Source organism: Lampris incognitus, chromosome 2, assembly GCF_029633865.1.
Source record: "Lampris incognitus isolate fLamInc1 chromosome 2, fLamInc1.hap2, whole genome shotgun sequence".
In the NCBI taxonomy this organism is placed as follows: Eukaryota; Metazoa; Chordata; class Actinopteri; order Lampriformes; family Lampridae; genus Lampris; species Lampris incognitus.
In genome coordinates this window covers 13,679,957-13,700,428 of record NC_079212.1, presented here as the reverse complement: position 1 = coordinate 13,700,428, position 20,472 = coordinate 13,679,957, and the positions used below count along the sequence as shown (strand labels likewise).

At 44.5% G+C, this 20,472-nt stretch overlaps 1 protein-coding gene across 4 annotated transcripts in view; it reads left to right on the top strand.

The window, feature by feature from the left end:
• Positions 1-18,148, top strand: part of slc2a4rg (SLC2A4 regulator) — a 61,797-nt gene extending 43,649 nt beyond the window's left edge. For 2 of the 4 annotated variants that reach the window (XM_056274504.1, XM_056274503.1), the window contains 5 exons: positions 5,541-5,641; positions 7,195-7,468; positions 10,914-11,066; positions 11,507-11,631; positions 11,839-18,148. In XM_056274504.1, coding sequence (XP_056130479.1) covers positions 5,541-5,641; positions 7,195-7,468; positions 10,914-11,066; positions 11,507-11,631; positions 11,839-11,950 — 765 coding nt within the window. In that variant the 3' untranslated portion in view covers positions 11,951-18,148. The remainder of the gene's footprint in view (positions 1-5,540; positions 5,642-7,194; positions 7,469-10,913; positions 11,067-11,506; positions 11,632-11,838) is intronic. The other 2 variants (XM_056274505.1, XM_056274506.1) reach the window with 2 other exon arrangements.
• Positions 18,149-20,472: the final 2,324 nt, after the last annotated feature.

Sequence of the window (20,472 nt, the reverse complement as noted above, 5' to 3'; positions counted from 1 at the left end):
ATGATCAGAGAGGAATAATGCAGCGTTGAAGGGATGCATGAAGAAGTTTTGAGAGCGTAGAAGAGGAAGTGAATTCGAGCTTCCGCTCCCAAAACAGGAGGCTGTAGAGAAGACACATGCTGTGTTGTATACGGTGATAGAGGAGCGCACAAGGGAGTTTGTAGGTTGATCCTGCAGGAGTTGGCCACAAGTGAGAAATATTTACGTTTGTAACGGAAGGAACTGTAATCAGGAATCAGGAACATTTTGTCATTTCATTCCATGCACCTGCATACATGAAATGAAACAAAATATAATTTCCCCCAGCCAAAAACACATATATCCAAACTACAAGAACACATAGTCTATCCAACCTACAAAAAAACAACTACAAGAACACATATATCCAAACTACAAAAAAACAACAACTGCAAAAACACATATATCCAACATATCCAAAAAAAAAAATTTCCCTGTCCAAGAGAGTGAATGTCAGGATGACTGTCGGAAGTGCCGGTCTGCATGGGCTAGCATTTAGCTTAGCCTGCCCCACTTCTGCGTCCTGTCAGACCGCCCTCGGTGTGTCCTCCTCAGGCGCAGCTCCAGGCGGGGCCGTGGTCCCTGGACCCACTGAACGCAGCAGACCAAGCTCTTAGCCGATCCAATGCCAGCTCTCCCAGCCAGACGCCTTCGACACACCTCCCCACACTCCACACGACGACACCAAAAACAGTCAATGCTAGGCGAGGCCACCAGACCACCCTCGGTGTTATCGGAACTGCCGGTCTGCATGGACTAGCATTTAGTTTAGCCCGCCCTGCTTCTGTGTCGTCAGACCGCCTTTGGTGTTACCTCTTCGGGCGCAGCTCCAGGCAGGGCCATGGTCCCTGGGCCCACAGGACGAGGAGACCAAGCTCTCCCAGCCAATCCAGCACCAGCTCTCTCAGCCATCAAACGAAGACACAAACTTAGACGCCGACGCGGACAAAGACACTGCATGGACAGTACTGGGTGAGGCCGCCGCAAATGTGAATTTGCGCCGCCATCTTCCCACACCGGAAGCGGAAGTACATGACTCTCAAGGCTCGTAGTATCGTAGATGGGTAAGCAAGAATCGACCAATACCGACATACTGTATGAGTTATATGAATGTGGGTTGCACTTTAGCGTGGTCTAACCTAACGTTAGTTTACTGTAACCCAGCCCAAGCCTAGAAGTACAAGTACAAGTAAGCAGCAGCCCCCGGGATTGATGAATGTTGGTTTTCTGTGAAGGCATTGAGTTAAGAGGATTATTGAGCATGGAAATTGTCAATCTTACTGTAAACAGTGTTAAGATGCAAGAAAAAACGCATTAAGTGATTTGTGATTATTTGTTGGATTAATGACTAGCTTTGTGCCTTGTGATTTTACAAGCAGGGTTCTGCGAATAAAGAGAATGCTAGAGGATATGAATACATCTGGCATCACTCAGTGGTTTGCATGTTAGAGAGGAAATGAGAGAGAGTAAGAGCTCAAATTGGAATGGTGTCTGAGGGGTTTAATATTTACCACTCAGAGTTAATATTTAAACTGTTATCCGTAGCTTTGGCTGTTTATCAATGTTTTGCTGATGATGCACAGTTCACCATTTATGATTGTCCGGATGGAATAAAAAACGGATGGCTTACCGTTTCCTCCAGTTAAAAGCCAAAAAAAAAGAAGAGAGAAGATTTTAGCTTCAGGTCTGGCTCATCGTATGGGGTTGATCAGTCAAAGCCTGACCCATCGTGCCTCCTATATTAAGTTGAAAGCCTAAAACTTGATTTTGATTTGATATACTTTATTAATCCCGTGGGGAAATTCTGCTCTGCATTAAACCCATCCTAGCTGTGTAGCTAGGAGCAGTAGGCAGCTGCCGTGCAGCACCCGGGGGATCAACTCCAGTTCGTCTTGCCATGCCTCGGTCAGGGGGCACAGGCAGGAGTATTAACCCTAACATGCATGTCTTTCTGATGGAGGAGGAAACCGGAACACCCGGAGAAAACCAGACACAGGGAGAACATGCAAACTCCACACAGAGGACGACCTGGGATGACCCCCCAAGGTTGGACAACCCCGGGGTTCGAACCCAGAACCTTCTTGCTGTGAGGCAACAGCGCTAACCACTGGGCCACCGTGCCACCTTGGGTGTTATTCTAAACCCACATTTAATATTTTCAAGTCCTCTGTGCTTTCTGAGACATGGAACATTTACCAGTTCACCTATCTCAGTGAATGTTTGTCTCCATCTGTTTGCTTCAGCTAGTCTGAACTACACTGGCGAGGTTATTAATTGGGACGTCACGGCGGTTCCATATCAGCCCATTGCTTGCCTCTGTGCATTGGCTCACAGTTAAATTTAGATAATTTTTTCAAATATATTTTTTAATAATCTACAAGACTCCATACAGCCGTGCACCTTAAGTACACTGCTCAAAAAAATAAAGGGAACACATAAGCAATGCAATGTAGCTCCAAGTCAATCACACTTTTGAGATATCAACCTGTCCAGTTAGGAAGCAACACTGATTTGTGAATCAATTTCACCCGTTGGTAAATTGTCTAATTTCCACCAGACAACCCCTATAAAAGGAATGGATTTGCAGGTGGTGGCCACAGACCATTTGCCTGTCCTCATCTTTTCTGGCCGATCTTTGGTTAGTTTTTCATTTTGCTAGTGCCCTCACCACTAGAGGTGGCATGAGGCGGTATCTGCAACCTACAGAAGTTGCTCAGGTAGTGCAGCTCATCCAGGATGGCACATCAATGCGTGCTGTGGCAAGAAGATTTGATATGTCTCCCAGCATAGTGTCCAGAGCATGGAGGAGGTACCAGGAGACAGGCCAGTACACCAGGAGACGTGGAGGGGGCCGCAGGAGGACAACAACCCCGCAGCAGGACCGCTATCTGGTCCTTTGTGCAAGGAGGAACAGGAGGAGCACTGCCGGAGCCCTACAAAACGACCTTCAACAGGCCACTAATGTGCAGGTTTCTGCTCAAACAGTGAGAAACAGAATGCATGAGGATGGTATGAGGGCCCGACGTCCACAATTGGGGCCTGTGCTCACAGCCCAACACCGTGCAGCCCGATTGACCTTTGCCAGAGAACATCTTGGTTGGCAGATTCGCCATTGGCGCCCTGTGCTCTTCACAGATGAGAGCAGGTTCACACTGAACACATGTGACAGACGTGAGAGAGTCTGGAGACGCTGTGGAGAACGTTCTGCTGCCTGCAACATCCTCCAGCATGACCGGTTTGGCAGTGGGTCAGTGATGGTCTGGGGAGGCATATCCTTGGAGGGCCGCACAGACCTCTACGTGCTAGCCAGAGGTACCATGACTGCCATTAGGTACCGGGATGAGATCCTCAGACCCATTGTCAGACCATATGCTGGTGCAGTGGGCCCTGGGTTCCTGCTCATGCATGACAATGCTCGTCCTCATGTGGCCAGAGTGTGTCAGCAGTTCCTGTATGTCGAGGGCATTGATGCTATGGACTGGCCTGCACATTCCCCAGACCTGAATCCAATCGAGCACCTCTGGGACATCATGTCTCGTACCATCCGCCAACACGATGTCGCACCACAGACTGTCCAGGAGTTGACCGATGCCCTGATCCAGGTCTGGGAGGAGATCCCTCAGGAGACCATCCGTCGTCTCATCAGGAGCATGCCCAGACGTTGTAGGGAGTGCATACAGGCACGTGGAGGCCACACACACTACTGAGCCTCATTTTGAATCGTCTTGAAGAATTTCCACAGAAGTTGGATCAGCCTATGTTCTCATTTTCCACTTTGATTTTGAGTATGATTCTGAATCCAGACCTTAATGGGCTAATGATTTTGATTTCCATTGATCATTCTTAGGTTATTTTGCTCTAAACACATTCCTCTGTCTCATAAATAAAGATTTTCAGCTGAAATATTTCATTCATCGAGGTTTATATTGTGTTTTTAGGTGTTCCCTTTATTTTTTTGAGCAGTGTACATCTGTGACTTGCTTACCCGTCTAAATTATATGAGGTCACTCATTTCATCTGATCAAGGGCTTTTGGCCACACCTCACCTTAAGATGAAATCTAGAGGGCACTCTGCATCAGTCTCCCCTCTATTGTCAGAGCCGTCAACCCAGATGGAAATCTGTCATCTTTTTACCCTGCGGTTTCCTTGATTTTTTTTTTTTGTTGCTCTTATTTCATGCATTGTATCTTCTCATCTTTGGTGTTGGTCTATGTGAAGGTTTATGCTGCGTCATTTTGTTTATTATCTTATGTTGTTATTGCACATTTTATTGTGTCCTTTGTGAAGCACCTTGTAATAGCAGTTGAGAGGCGCTATATATAAAAAAAGGTTTAATACAGTCAATTGTAAAACCTGTTCTCCCCCCCGCTTTACCTTTTCTCTGGGAGCTGTTGAAACGTAACGAGAGTACACACCCATTGTCTTTCATTAACCGTGATGCAGGTCTCTGCCCGCCCGAGGAAGAACAGCCACACCATAACACCTACACCGGGAAAATAAATTGAGATAAAAGCATCCCCTCCCTCCATCTGTCCCCCCCAGAACACTCTTATACAGGAAGGGACGCTACAAATCTTCTTATTCTGGGTTTTGCTTTAGTGTCATATTTGAGGAGACGAGCTATGAGCCGCTCAAGGGGCTTTCCACAAGGCTTTTTGTTGATGTTGGCGCGCGTGTGTGTTTCTTTGCGTTCCTGGTTGAGTACAAATATCTGAACGTGCACATGTAATTGTGCTTTTTGGGGAGCGTGCCAACGTGTTGCATTTGAATATCAAGGATCCTTAAATGTCCTCCAGCTGCGCCCAGAGTATTTTCAGTGGGAATTTGATATTTTGACCTTGGCCCACAGTGTGCAGGGGTAGGAAGTAGAGGTCAGCACAGTACAGTTATTCTGCCTGTCAATATGTCAGCGCTCGTGAAAGCACGGGGAGGTTGAAAATGAAGTGTAGAGTTTCCTTGCTCTGTGTCCCCGTCTTTCTCATTCTCTCTCTCTCTCTCTCTCTCTCTCTCTCTCTCTCTCTCTCTCTCTCTCTCTCTCTCTCTCTCCCACGCACTCTTTTTCTCTTTGTATGCGTCTTAATTTGTCTAGTATCAGGTTTCTATTTTTATAGGATGGTCTAATCACTCTTTAATGGGATGTAGTGCTTGGCCCCTTGTGGACTGGCTCTGCCCCCCCCCCCCCCACACACACACACACAGAGGCCCTTTTGCAGAAGCTGCCATTCCAATTTACTTGAGGGGACATGACAGAACATGCTGCGTGAAGCGCTCACTTCCCCGCAATAATAGTATTCATATCGCCAGACATCAGGTATCATTTGGTTAGCCTTTTTTAAAAAAATTTTTTTTAACCGTGATTGACGGCAAACATTTTCCCCCCATGTTGTCGTACAGGTCAATTTGCGTGGCGAGTTGCGATTGCAATCGTTCTGCATGTTGAGACTTCAAATGAAGACAGGTCTTGCCAGGAGCTTCCATCTGTGCTCATCATGTCGGTGTTGTGGTCTGTGCTGTGTTACAGAACTCCATGAAGGTGATGTTCAAGTGCTTGTGGAAGAACTGTGAAAAGGTCCTCAGCACTTCCTCAGGGATCCAGCGACACATCCGCACCATCCACCTGGGGTGAGTCCCTAGTCGCATTCAGGGGAACCTGGAGGTAGCAGAACATAGACACACAGACTCTCACACAGCAGGGGAACTGACCCCGTCACGCAGATGGGGTTTGTAGCTGTGAGGCTATATTTGGGTCTTAATCCCCACGGTTTCCAAGTTCCCATTGGGGACATTCTCGACCAAATGTCAGCTGGAATCTTTAAGTCTATTGTGGGTCAGACTTGGAGGTATAAAACGCATGAAGCAATTGTCAGCATGCCTGGTTCACTTCCTCAGCACCCCCATTCACCCATAAGGCCTGACAGTGTTAATGATTTGTATTTGTATTTATGTAGGATTGTGGTGCTTGACACATTAATAAGGTAGAGTTATGTGAAGCATAAACCGAGGTCTGTGTAATCACATATAAAATGAGTGTTAATGTGTGTGTGTGAGAGTGAGACTGGTGGTCAGATGTTAAAGTCGATGTTGAAGTAAGGCAATCCCCATTAACACATTTCAGTTGCCTTTTTTTAAACTTACTTTGCACGCTAATGTGAGCTGACCAACACACACACACACACATACATATATATATATATATATATATATATATATATAACTTTGTTCAAAGAAACATTCAACAGGAGGGGAAGTGCTCAACAAATAAGGAGCAAAATAATCCAGTGAGTCAAGTAAATTCTTTATGAGACAGTACAAGCCTGTTTCATGCCATAAGCAATCATTGACTCACTGAATTATTTTATATATATATATAATGTGTGTGTGTGTGTGTGTGTGTGTTAGCATGGTCGCCTCACAGCAAGAAGGCCCTGGGTTCGAGCCCCAGGGTAGTCCAACCTTGGGGGTCATCCCAGGTTGCCTTCTGTGTGGAGTTTGCATGTTCTCCCCGTGTCTGCTTGGGTTTCCTCCAGGTGCTCCAGTTTCCTCCCACAGTCCAAAGACATGCAGCCGTACTAAATTGTCCCTAGGTGTGTGTGTGTGTGTGTGTGTGTGTATGTGTGTGTGTCGGCCGGCCCTGTGATAGTCTGGCGGCCTGCCACCCAATGACTGCTGGGTTAGGCTCCAGCATCCCTGCGACCCTGAGAGCAGGATAAGTGGTTTGAATATAAATGAAGCAAAAAGCTCAGCGGTGTGTCCGTCTGAGTTGATTTAACCCATTCTAGCATTCCATCTTTCTTAGAAAAAAAAAGGTTGGCGTCATTACAGCCAGTCAGTGTGGGCTGTCAGAAGTCTTTCAGATGAGACCCACATTAAGGGTCTCACTGCCCCCTGCTGCTCTGAATAGTAAATGACAGGACCACCTAATTTACCGATTTTATTTGTAAAGCTGTGCCGCTGTTTCAAAATTATATTTTTGATGAAGAGTTCGGCAGCATTTTTGGGATATGTAACGGCTTGGTTGTAACAAAAACCTGCACCCACACCGGCCCTTTCTGCATCATGTTGCCTATCCCTGATAGGCCCTCTAGCAGCTGGGGTTGTCTCTCTGTGGAGCCTACTTTTTACACTTACACTCTCAGAGGCTGTTTCCTTTAGTATTTACCATTCCTCTCCTACAGACGGAACTGCGATTCTGACTACAGCGATGGAGAAGAGGACTTTTACTACTCAGAGATCGAGGTCAACATGGACAGTCTGTCGGAGGGTTTGTCCAGCCTCACACCTACATCCCCCACCACAGCTGGCCCCCCTCCTGTCTTTCCTTCTGCACTGGCCGACATCCCTCACTCCGAACACATCAGCACGAATGGGTCACAGTGCCACACCCCTACCCTGCTCAGTCAATCAGCTCCTTCCAACCTCTGCCACATCCGGACCGACCATGCATACCAGGTACCTGATATGTCTAAAATGTATCATAATGAAATATGATAGCCACAACACATAACACACTAGCTCATACACTTGCTCACACATTCATACATGCTTTCAGATTGATCAATCACTGCTGCTTAGGTTCCACTAGTTCCTGTGATGAAATAGCATTTTGCTCCTCTGTTGAATAGACCTAAGTTCGTGTTTTTTCTGTTACTATTTATAGTCTTCCACGAGTATTCTGTGATAAATAAAGTGTGGCAACATTGTATAACTGCTTGCTGGTATTGTATTACTACAGCAGTATATATACGTCTTCCTCAAGCTCGGGTCTTCCACCAGTGGCCTGGGAGTTTGAGGGTTCTGCACAGTATCTAAGCTGTTCCTTCTGGACAAAGACCTCAGATGTTGTTCATGGAATGTCTTGGAGCCACTCTCCCAGTTTGGGGGGGGGGTCACAGCCCCTAGTATTCCTATTACCACTGGGACCACTGTGGATTTCACCTTCCACATTTGATCTAGTTCTTCCCTCAGCCCTTGGTATCTCTCTAGCTTCTCATGCTCTTTCTTCCTGATGTTGCTGTCGCTTGGGATTGCTACATCAACCACTACTGCTGTCTTCTGTTCCTTGTCGACCATCACAATGTCTGGTTGGTTAGCCAATACCTGCTTATCAGTCTAGAACTTGAAGTCCCAGAGGATCTTAGCTCTGCCATTCTCAACCACCTTTGGAGGTGTCTCCCATTTGGATTTGGGGACTTCCAGTCTGTATTCAGTACAGATATTCCTGTACACTATCCCTGCCACTTGGTTATGCCTTTCAGTATACGCTCTCCCAGCTAGCATTTTACACCCTGCTACTAAGTGCTGGACTGTCTCAGGGGTGTCTTTGCACAGCCTGCGTCTTGGGTCTTGTCTGGTGTGATAGACCCCTTCCTCAACCGATCTGGTGCTGAGTGCCTGTTCTTGTGCTGCTCTGATCAGAGCCTCTGTGCTGCCCTTCAGTCCAGCCTATTATCGCCACTGGTAGGATTTCTCAATATCAGCCATGTCTTCTATCTGTCGATGGTACATACCATGGAGGGGCTTGGTCTATCATGATACCTCTTCTTCCTCCCCACTCTCTCTGTCTTCTGCTGCCTGAGGAACTCACTCAGCAGTTCACCCTTGGGGGTGGGATGGGGTCCTCTTTCTGATGTACTCGTGGATGTCCCTTGTTTCATTCTTGATAGTGGCTCTGACACTTACTTACCCTCAGCCCCCATCTTTTCTCTTATCGTACAGTCTCAGGCTGCTGGACTTCGGGTTGAACCCTCCTTGTATTGTGTGGCGTTTCCGTGTCCTGAGATTTGTGGCCTTTATCTCCTCCTTTGGCCATCTTATTATTCCAGCAGGGTATCTGATGACTGCCAGGGCATATGTGTTGATGGCTTGGACCATATTCTTCCCATTGAGCTGGCTCCTCCGGACCTGCCTCACTCTCTGTAGGTATTTGGCTGCAGCTGACCTCCCTATTCTGATTGCTGCCTCCTCGTGGTTTCCATTTGCCTGTGGAATACCCAGGTACTTGTGACTGTCCTGTATGTCTGTTATCCTGCCATCTGGTAATTCAGCCCCTTCATTTCTCAGCACCTTTTCTCTTTTTGCCACCACTTGACCATACTTGTCCAGTCTGAATGATATCCCGACATTGTTGCTGTAGATCCTGTTGAGGTGGATCAGTGAGTCAATGTCTCGTTCATTCCTGGCATACATATTGGTATCATCCATATATAGGAGGTGGATGATGGTAGCTCCACTTCTGAACCTGTATACAAATCCACTATTTGTGATGATCTGACTTAGGGGGTTCAGGCATATGCATAACAGCAGCGGGGATAGTGCATCACCTTGGTATATGCCACATTTGATGGTTACCTGTGTGAATGTCTTTGAGTTGGCCTCTAGTGTTGTTCTCCACTGCCACATTGAGTTCTTGATGAAGGCTATTCGTGTTCTTTTGGCTTTGTATAGCGTCACGCACTCCAGTAACCATGTGTGGGGCATTGAATCGTAGGTGTTCTTGTTCTCAATCCAAGCTGTGCTTAGGTTGGTCTGTTTGGTCTTAAAGTCTTGGATGACTGCTCTATCAACCAGTAGATGATGCTTGACCCTCTAGTGTTGTTCCCAATTCCTTTCTGAGTTTCGCTGATGTATTGACTCATGTGCCTATTTAGCTTAGCTGCTATGATGCCTGACAGGATCTTCCATCATGTGGATAGGCGGGTTATTGGCTGGTAGTATGAAGGTATTGTACCCTTGTGGGGATCCTTCATGATCAGTATTGTTCTCCCCTGTGTTAGCCAGTCAGGGTGAGACCCTGATGTTAGGAACTGGTTCATCTGTGTCTGTGTCATCAGGTTTCCATGGAGTGCTGTTTGCTTCTTCAGCCATTCGCTGTGAATCAAGTAAGGGCCTGGTGCAGTCCAGCTCTTCATGTCTGAGACTCGTCATTGGACGTCAGCCACTTTAATGATAACTGGTTCTTGTTCTAGGATATTACTGTGGTCTGCTCTTAGGTCCACCAGCATTGGTGTTGTGTGATGCCTCCTTTTCCCATATATCCATCCAGTATTGCTTGATCTCCGCTCTGGGTGGGTCTGATGTTGTTCCCTTGTTATACTGCAGCTGGGAGTACACTTTGGATGGTTCTTTGAAGAACAGCCATTTACTCTTTTGGCTTCTGCCTCTCTAGTGTATCTCGTCAGTGTGGCGGTCAAAGCTGTGAGCCTTTGTTTTCAGGGCCTCACTTATGGACATCTTGCTGTACTTCTTCGACCAGGGCCTGCTTTCATCACACCTTTCTGCACCTCTGTTAACTGGCTAACATTTCTCTGTGCTGCTTTGAGCTTGGCTTCCAGTCGTCTCTTCCAGGGGGGGCACTGTTGGTGACCTGTCTTAATCCTGTACCCAAGCATCTCCAGGATTATGGTTGCAGTGGCATATACAAGCTCGTTGGTCTCTGTTATTGTGGCAGTCGAGATATTGTGTAAGGCTATTTTCACATCTGCAACCAGGCTTTGTGAAGGTACTTTGTCACTGAGTCGTGGAACCCAGGAGTTGAGCGTCAACTTGAGATAGAGAGGCACCAACAGGATGACTATAAAATCAACATATATATATATATATATATATATATATATATACATACACACACACACACACACACACACACACACACACACACACACACACACACGAGTGGTGTTTATGGTCTTGATACAAGTTGGTTTACACATGACACCTGTTATTTACAATGGCAGGTTCAGTATAGATGAGAAGCTAAATTTAGGGTTTATAGATGGGGAAATCTCTTCTGCTCTTTCTAATTGTTGTATTCCCTTCTCCGCTGCTTCAACTCTGCTCTTTTTCTTTTCTGTCTTCGTGTCACTTGGATTTGGTGGGGTGTTTGTCCACGTTCCAGGCCACTGCTCCAGTTAATATCCCAGTGGGTGCGGAGTTGGTTGGGTTGGGCAGTGGTAATGGGACCGGGCCTGGCACTAGCACTGGCACTGAGACAGCGAATGGCATCAGTGTGTCCTGGCAGTCACCTCCTGTCATTTTCAAAGGCCTACCGGTGAGTCAGGCTGAATTTTTTTTCTCTTTCTCTGTTTTTTTTGTGGCTCTGTTCATCACTGCTGCCTTTGCTCAGCCTGGCTTTCCCTACCTGTTTAAAGCTTTGAAGATTTGGTCCTCCTCTGCTCCCTTGCTGCTTTTGCTAGTTTGCTTTGCTGGTTTCTCACTTTCCATACTTTATCAGAGCATCACTTTTCTCTTTTCATATCAGACTTTTTATTTTGTCCTTCAGTCTGTAGGAGTTCAAGTCCCTGACAAAATAGTGTCTAGCTGATCAGTATCTGATTTAAAGATGGACCTGTTCTCTCTAGCCAGTCCTAACACTGTGCTGAGAGTAGACCAAACACATGCCCAGTCAGGGTAGGGCAGAAACAGGGTGGATGTACTCCATTTTCTGGTTGGCCTCTAAATCATACCTTTTATCTCGCTCCAATGCTGCAGGGTCCTGTGGCTCATGTCCGCACACTGAGCATTGGGGAAAAGAGACAGCCAGCCAGTGCACACAGCACCGTTAACAAGAACCATGCTTCAGCAGCACCAGCACCCAAACTGACCCCAGGGACCAGGTACACAAGTGATGTCTACTGTCTGCTGTCATTTATGTGTATTTTTTTGTGTTTGTTGCTCACACAAGACCTGTTCTCACACACATGCGCACACACATCCCTCAGCCCTCCAGGCGTGCCTCCATGTGTGTGCTTCTGCCCATTTGGATGTGGGTGTTAGCATCTCTGAGTGCGCGTGCTTACCCTGTCATCTCTGCTGTTTCCAAGGAAACCTCGGGGAGAGGCAAAGAAGTGCCGAAAAGTGTACGGCATGGAGAAGAGAGACATGTGGTGCACAGCCTGTCGCTGGAAAAAAGCCTGCCAGAGATTCACAGACTAACCCACCCACCCCACCGCCCATTTTTGCCAGAGATGAACTGCTCCTCATCCCGGGCTACAACAAGACCGAGGAGACAGGGGAAGATTTGTTCTTGATGAAGCTCTCGGCACTGCTTCCTCCAGCCCAGCAGGGGGTCTGTTTGTTCATTTCTGTTTCTGAACACAAAGAGAAAGTTAAACTGGTGGGTTATAAAAATAATTTTAAAAAAAAAATCAAAAAAGGAAAAAAATAGAAAAATTCAGAGAGAAAAACAAAAGAACTTGATGTAGGTTTTTAGAGTTTTTCTTCTAAGATTGAGAGAGTTTTACTCAATTGATGAAAAAGGAAAAAGGAAACTTCAGTGATTCAGAACCCTCAGATTTTTAAAAAAATTTGTTTTAACTTCCTGTTTGTTCAAAGCCTCAGTTCAAGGCGACGTTTGAAGACTTCGGATAAGCTTTTTGGTATACTCTTGTGCTGTCATAGTCAGAGCATCATTTAAGCTAGTGTTTTGGGGGTAAATGATAACTCACCTTTGCATGTTTCTATCCAGAAGTGCAAGTTTTAACATAAGATTTGCTTCTCATCACCTATTGTACAATATCCCTCTTTCATTGTCACTGTAATGGACAAAAAAAAGAAAGAAAACCTACCAAAGGCATTTAAAAATCGCTCTTCTGCTGTAGCGTGTCAAGTTACAGCCAACGTGTCCTCATAGATAACCTAACCAGCTGCACTTAGGCATAACACGTCTACGTTAGCCAGATATTGACTCAATGTCACAACACATCTTGTCAGTATCTACTTGTGAAGCAAATCAAGTACAGCTAGCTGTATTTTTGCATAGATGCACGAAATCCTTGCACCAAGTGGTACAAAAAAAATGTCCCTTTGACTTTCCAGAAGTTTTTCTAGAGATGTACACAGTATGTGAAATATATTTCCCTCTTCGTTTCTGCATCTAGAGATATGCACCTTGAAGAAATATGTCGTCTTTCAGAGTATCACTGTAACCACAGCGTATGCCCAAGAGAGTAGATTTCTATTTCTTACAGAGTTTATTCTCAGCAATTAGTTGCTGAGGCAACTAGCATTTGCACTGTGCAATCAGCAGGATTACAACATTTGATATTGTCTGTCTTGCTTTGAGGTGGTCGTTAGTATTTTTTTAGACGAGTTTAGCCAGAGAGGCTCACTTTTTACTTTTGACAGCTGGCTTTGCGATCAGATTGTTTACCACAATGTTACTTTAAATTTGACTGAAATGTGCTTTGTGTGTAGGTAAATAACAAATCATTACCCAACAATCACTGCCTGTTGACGAATCAGGTATTGTAACTATTAACTTCTCACAGCTCGATATCAAGAAGTTACGTTCTGTTGTCTTTGGAAGTAGTCCCCATTTACTGCCAATTTACCCTTCATCGGAGCCCAACTTTTGAATTTCTTTTTCCTTTCTTTTCTTTTTAACATTTAAAGCGCTAATTCACTGTTAGAACATTTGAAAATGAAAAAAAAAATGATGTTGTCGATTAGAATAAATTGTTATTCATATAAATAGGAGTAAGCATGCTATGAAGTGAAAATGTTCAATCAAAGTGTAATAATACTTAAGAAAAAAAAAGGTCTTTAATAATAGATATCAGACCACAAAATGTCCCACTATTAGGTAGATGATTAATCGTAGATTTTAGATATATTTTAGTTTATTTTAACCTTTTGGATGATCCATTACACATGTGACAAAGTATGAAAACCAAAACGAGTACCAAAATTGGTCCATCTAGTAAAATGACACTCTTGCCCATTGTAAAATATTATAAAAATATTGTCTTGAAAGCATTTACGCGTTTAAAATATTTCAGAGACGCTTGAATTAATTTCTCTTTGGGGGGAAAAAAATGGACAAGATTCTTCTTTGTAACACTACAGCACTCCTAAAAAGGCCTTCACAAAGAAATTAGCAGATGGTTATAACCTGCAAAAAACAACAATCAGCTATAAGCTATTTTACTGATATCACTTCCGTTGCAATGAACACCAGCTGCAGTAGAAAACACACACAGCAGTGTTTCCATTGACAAGTGATGTGCTAGTGCAAATTTGGAGAAATCTCAAGTGTTTCTTAGTCCTCAAGGGATTGGATTGCAAGACCACCGATCTGAAATTGGCTCTCAGTGGGTGAGGGCTGAACATTAATTAGCTAGTGTTGACAACATTGGACGTAGCTTATGAATAAAACCAGCATTTTTGTTAAGGCTAATTGACATGTTATGTAACATCGGCACCCTGTATGTATCGGGTGACTAGAATTTGTCGACCCCCGTGCCCCACCCCATGCCGGATATCACCGTATTATTGTTATTTGGCTCGACCCTTCCTGCCCCACCCCATGCCGGATATCACCGTATTATTGTTATTTGGCCCGACCCTTCCTGCCCTTGGCCCATTGTGATTAGCGGGGCCACCATAGAAGTGGCATTTCTTCAGCACGCTAAATTGTCAAAATTATTTGTTGGTAATCAAAACGATGTTCACAAAGTGATGATTTTGCTTTGTGTAAACCGTATAATTGTACTCCTGCTCTGGAGGCAGAGTTGTGACAGTAGACGTATATTTTTAAAGAGCTTCATCTTTGTACTATTTGATTGTTACCAGCTTTTTGAATGTAGTTCCTGCTGTCTCCTCTCCTCTCTCAGCGCTCCCTACACTGACGTGACTGATCACCATTCAACCACGTGACTGTTCGACACACACACACACACACACACACACACACACACACACACACACACACACACACACACAGTGCCTGTTTCTTCCCATATGAGCAGATCTTTTGGCTGCGGTACCATGTGACTTGGTCAATAGGGATTGCTGTCACTACAGGGACACTTGCACTGTCAGCTATAGTCTACTACAACATTGTAAGTGACCTGTCATCTCTCGAAAGGATAAACGAGAACAGACGCCTGACATTTAATTGGTTCCCAGCTTGAATGCAGGTGGTGAAAACAAAACGGACGTTTTTAAGTGTACAAGTTCACCATTGGCAGTTAATGTCATCTCAGCCTGTTCCAAGACCATAAACAACCATATGGTCGTGTTTTCCATTGATATACTTGCCTGTACGGCGTTTAGTCCAACGGCATCTCAGATAAGCTAGGTCTCCCTCTCTCTTGCCAGCTACTGAGAGCTCTGGGTGGGCCTCCTCTGGTCAGAAACTTCACAAAGTGCCAATGAAAAGAACAGAAAAAGGAAAGGTATACTTTACCTAATGAAATTGCACTAACTTGCACTGCGCAAAGACATGTTTTTATACATGGACCTTTTATACACACAAATTTTGAAGTTAATTAAAAAAAAACAAGTCTGTTTTTTGGGGGGGTTTGGGGTGGTCGTCACTGCCTGATTGATTAGATGGGGTTTCAGGGTCGGGGGTTCTGTACCTCTGGGGTCCCCCATTAGTGAGTGATTTAACTGGTAGGTCTCGCTCTCTGTGTCAGGTATATTGTACACAACACGGTGGTGCTGGTAGTTTGGCGGTACTGGAAAGTACAGCGTGGTACTTTGGTCGACAGTCACTTTGCCTTTTCTCTGGAATGCGGCTTAGGGGCCAAAAGCAGCACCCGTCTTGTCTCAGTTATGGGAAAACACTGGTTTCAGTCAGTGGCTACTTTTTACTGTTGTAATTAATAGAGGCTTTATGGTATTTCGATGCCAGTTTTCTCATCATACATGCAACCTGCCTTTTCGCCCCTATATATCGTATCTTTGGGCTTCCTCTACTTAAAATAAAACTGGTTTAGTTACATTTTTCAGAGCTGAGGTTGTTAACTACGTGAAAATATGTGGTGTTTTTTAGTGCTGGATACCACTTTGGCTCTCTGTCTCTCTGACCCGGTCAACGTTCTGATCTGGTTGTTGATTTATTTTCCAACGCGATCCAGAAGATCTCGCGGAAAACCAGCACTTACTGGCCGTTGGATTGGACAGTTATGCATGCAATAAGCCAATCTGGGCCCCGGTCCTTGCACCCGCCCCTGTTCCACCTTTCCTCAAGTTGCACTAAAGTGGCCTATCATGTGCCAGAGTGGGGCCAGCATTTAGCCGATACGAGCTTGGTCACAGGGTGGGCCCGAGACCCTCATGGCCAGAAAGAAGTCTGGTAACTAATGCTGGTCTTGGACACAGATTATGGACAGGGAAATGCCGATGATGACGTCACCGAACTAAAAACCCGGTGAACAATACAAACGCAACCCAGATATATATGGCGACAGGGCTGTGGGGAGGTGGAGGAGGGGCCTGACGACTGTGGTCGGGTGTTCAGGGGAACTGGGGATTTACAAATTGGTGGAAAGGGAACACGAGACAAGCAGTGACGATTTAGGTGGATTTGTAGTTTCAGGGCTTTTCCTGTACATATGCAACATAAAAAGATCCGTGAGATTTTTTTTTTTCATATGATGTTTGTCGTTTTTCTTTGTCGTTGTAACTCTGTTATATGAAAAGGATTTTTTTTTTACAATAGAATTGCTCAGAATTTTTGTTTCATTTTTAAAAAGGCAATTTGAGAAGCTGTAGTGAACATAACATGTAAAGACTCGATGTATATTGTAGCTTAGAGGCATATGGGGAGAAAAACAAAACATGTTGAATGTAAAACCTACGAAAAAAAAACCTATAAAAAGAAAAAAGACTGTAGCGCTTTCTTAATTCAGTATCAAAAAAAAAAAATTAACACACACAGACAGCTATTTTCACTCTTCTCGATCATATCAGATATCACAACCGCGCAGTATTGCTTCACTATCCTACTTTGTGCAATGAGATGCTTTAAAATGGAACAAGAACTAAGTTTAGCTTTCGGTGGCGCTACTCGCTCCAACTCTCGCTGTCTCCCGTCTTTCTCCCCGCCGAGTAGGATTTCTCTTTTCCCGCCTACTGTGTGGTTGTTGTTGTTGTTGTTGTTTTTCTCATTGTTAATATAGGTGTCGTTTGTGGTTGTGACGTTAAGATGTTGTCAGGCAGGATCACATTTGACCCTTGGTCTCGATGACGTTTCTCGACCGCGTGGGAATCTCTGTCCCGCCCTGCACATTCCAACAGATGGTGTCTTCCACTTGTCCCGCAGATACACGTCCCTCCATTTTCCTTTTCACTACAGCGATCTGTCTGCGATCTCTTTTCTAGTCTCTCTCTCTGTCTCTCTCTGTCTCTCTCTCTCTCTCCCCCTCTCTCTGTTTCTCTCTCTTTTGCGCTACCCAGCTTTACTGTGGTCCCACCCAAGCCTTTATACCCAGTATATTAAGCTAACAAAAAACCCTTGTAATGTGCATCATCAAAAGCCTTCATTTTCCAAATATGTCAAAAAAAATAAAAAATGTTGTTGCTTTTTTTTTTTTTTTTTTTGAATGTCAGTTGTGTGTTTGTGTTCAACCCAGCAGCAGCAAAGCGAACGGATCTCCTTCCAAATTACATGTAATGCATTGCAATGGCAGCTCCATCCAACTCTGCTTCTTCTGTGTTCTTAAATCAGAGTTCGTTTCTCAACCTGCAAACTGCTGACTCTCGGTTCTCTCTCTCTCTTTTTTTTTCTTTCTTTGATGACCTTTTATTTCCCATTTGGTGTCTTTGAGCTTTACAGTGGCTGGTGTTAAAACTGACCTTTTTATTGTTGCTTTACTTTTTTTTATTTCTTGATTGATTGGTTGATTGGTTAAATTGACTGATGTCTGGTTCAGTTTGAAATTGTCGTGCATGTCTAGCATCGCTCTTGTTTTTTTTTTCTTTTCTCTTGTTTTGTTCGGAGATACAACACTGAAGGGTTTTATGTGTTTGATCGCCCCTTTAGTCACCGATGACCCAAGGCTCATTTCACCTTCAAAGGTGAAAGGCGCTCGATGTCCCACCCCGGGGCACACTGAGCTCCATTAAAAGCGTTTGGAGGTGAAGTGTGATGTCATCACTATGGGAGGGGGGAGGGGGGATTTCTCCTGAGTGTGGGCTTAGGCCTTGGCCGTCATCAGCGGTCCCACACACACAGCGAGAAAGCTTTGTTTTTTTTTTTTTAGGAGTGGTGCACTCAAGGATTATTGTGTGAATGTTAAGCCTATGACCAGCGCTTGAGTTAGATGGATGACCATGTATGATGCTGATAATGTGATCCATGTGATGTCATGTGATGGAGAGAAAAATAAACCTGTATGGAAGAAGTCTGCCGACTACGTGGATTCTTTGACCGGGGTTGCGGGGAAGAGGGTTTCTTAATGTGGGAGTGTTGCAGAGATAGTTCATATGAAGTCTTCTGAAAAAAAAAAATCAATGAGAATGTGTGTCAAATGGCCCTACTGACTGACATTTCTTCACCCTGAAAGTTAAAAAAGACTGCACTGTGAAATACACATTACATGCATTTTTTTGCATAAATTGATTTGGTTCTGAAGGGAAACTAAACGATGGTAAATATTACACTCATCTGGGTGAGCTCAATTCGTAATGAGTAGAGGTAACTACACCTGAAACAAGGGACACCTGCTCCTATGTTGCTTGGGTTCTATCTCGTGTGTATTCTGCTGCCCCCTTGTGGCTCAACACCTTAATGACAAAACCTAGAGCTGCACTACTGATGGCTAAAACAAAATGCACAGCACGCACTGATAACATTACAGCAGCAATTTCGAAATTTATTGAGACTTATTGATTTTTGAAAATAATAGTTGAGCTAATTCTGCCACTAAACATGAAGTTAGAAATAGGCTTGGGCGGCCCGCAGGCCAGCACCAACATCAAAACAGGAGGCTCATGGCTGACTGTCTTGGGATTAGTTACTAGCAACAAACCTCATAAGCAACCCTTTACAAATGAAAGCCAAGCTTGAGAAAATAATATACATATGAAGTAATACATCACTCAGAGCAGAATCTGAAATAAAAAGCCAATTTCGTATAATATAGATATACCCATATCGACAGCTTCATAATTCGCACGTATACAGGCTAAACCGGGACTGCAATTTTTTTTACACGTCTAAGCATACCCATAATTCAACAGGTTCCAATTTTGCATCGTGTGGAATGAAGAAGATGTGTGCAGATGCCAAAGACGCCACTTTGGTATGACAAAATGAACACAGGCGTGCAGTTAAGACCACAAAATCAAGACACAAAGGTTTATCAACAAAAGCTGTGAAAGAGAACCAACATGTTTTTCTGATTTGTCTCGCTGGAGGACAACAGTCTTTCCTCTTAACACATCAAATCCTGATCCGTCACACCTCAATCTATCCATCAATACAAATGTTGAGTTTGTAAACACTCTCACAAGCACACAGGTAAAATATCATTGAGGCACATATTGAGGGGTTGATGGTGGACGTTTTCCAGTCGTGCAACCCAGTATGAAGAAGGAGACATATACAGCACAGGGCTTGGGGAGTCACATACACCTCTGAGTGGCCACAACAGATTTGTCACAGATTATAGACGCCTTCCAAACCCACCATTAACATTCAAAAGTTTCCACCCTTTGTCCTTTTTCTGGCTTAAATGATAATTAGAAATATTCGAAGACTAGATCAAAACAAAACAATAATTCAGATTAAATAAAGATAATTGCCAGACAAAAAGAATGCATCACAAATCACATTGTGCGAGTGTTGCTATGCAGGGGCTGAAGGGAAGTGCACCAATAGTAGAGGCTTGATATAGCGGTACTACTGCAGCATCACACATTCCCTTTATCTTCATATACTGAATGTCAAGCAAATGGGGTGAACCGCATGGAGGCAAGAACTGCGGTATCCAGCTTCAGCACCACTACTGTCAGAGACAACCAATGGTGCATCATCTGCAAAGCCACACTTTTACCTTTAAATCAGAGCGTGAAACTCTGCCTGACTTTTTATAAGCAAGGCCTCTACAGCAGGACATTTGGGGACAGGAAGTCTCCAAAAGACAAATGGGTTTTACGATGCAATCTATATAAACTAGCTGGTCCCTTCACACAGCCGTGACATGTGCATTTATAAACTGTGACAAATAGTGACAGGTTCAAGAAAAACAAACGAAAAAAAAAAAAACCCAACAGAACCATTAAGCACAATAATAAATCCAGAAGCACCGGCACACTCCTGCTTGTGTGGTCTGGGTCAGCAAGGCTCGATGCTTCCCATTCCTTGATTTGGCTTGTCATTTTGGCCCCTGCTTTGCTCACCTGTCCCCCATTACGTGATTGGCTTGCCATGTCTGTTCCTGCACCTGCCTGGCTCACCTGTTCCCCATTCCCTGATTGGTGAGCTTGTTCCTGCCCTGCTCAGCTGTTACCAGTTCCCCAATTGGCTCTCCAGCAATTACATATATTCCCCCTGGCGCTTTGTCAGATCGTTATATGTTGACTTTTGGTAGCCAGATGCTTCACGCCCAGTCTCGAGCCTTCCTTGCTACCTATAGCTACGTTCCTGTTTTCATAAGTCTGCTTTATTAAAGTCTTGCTCTAGTCCAGCCTGTCTCCGCTGTCTGCATTTGGGTTCTCAATGTCTG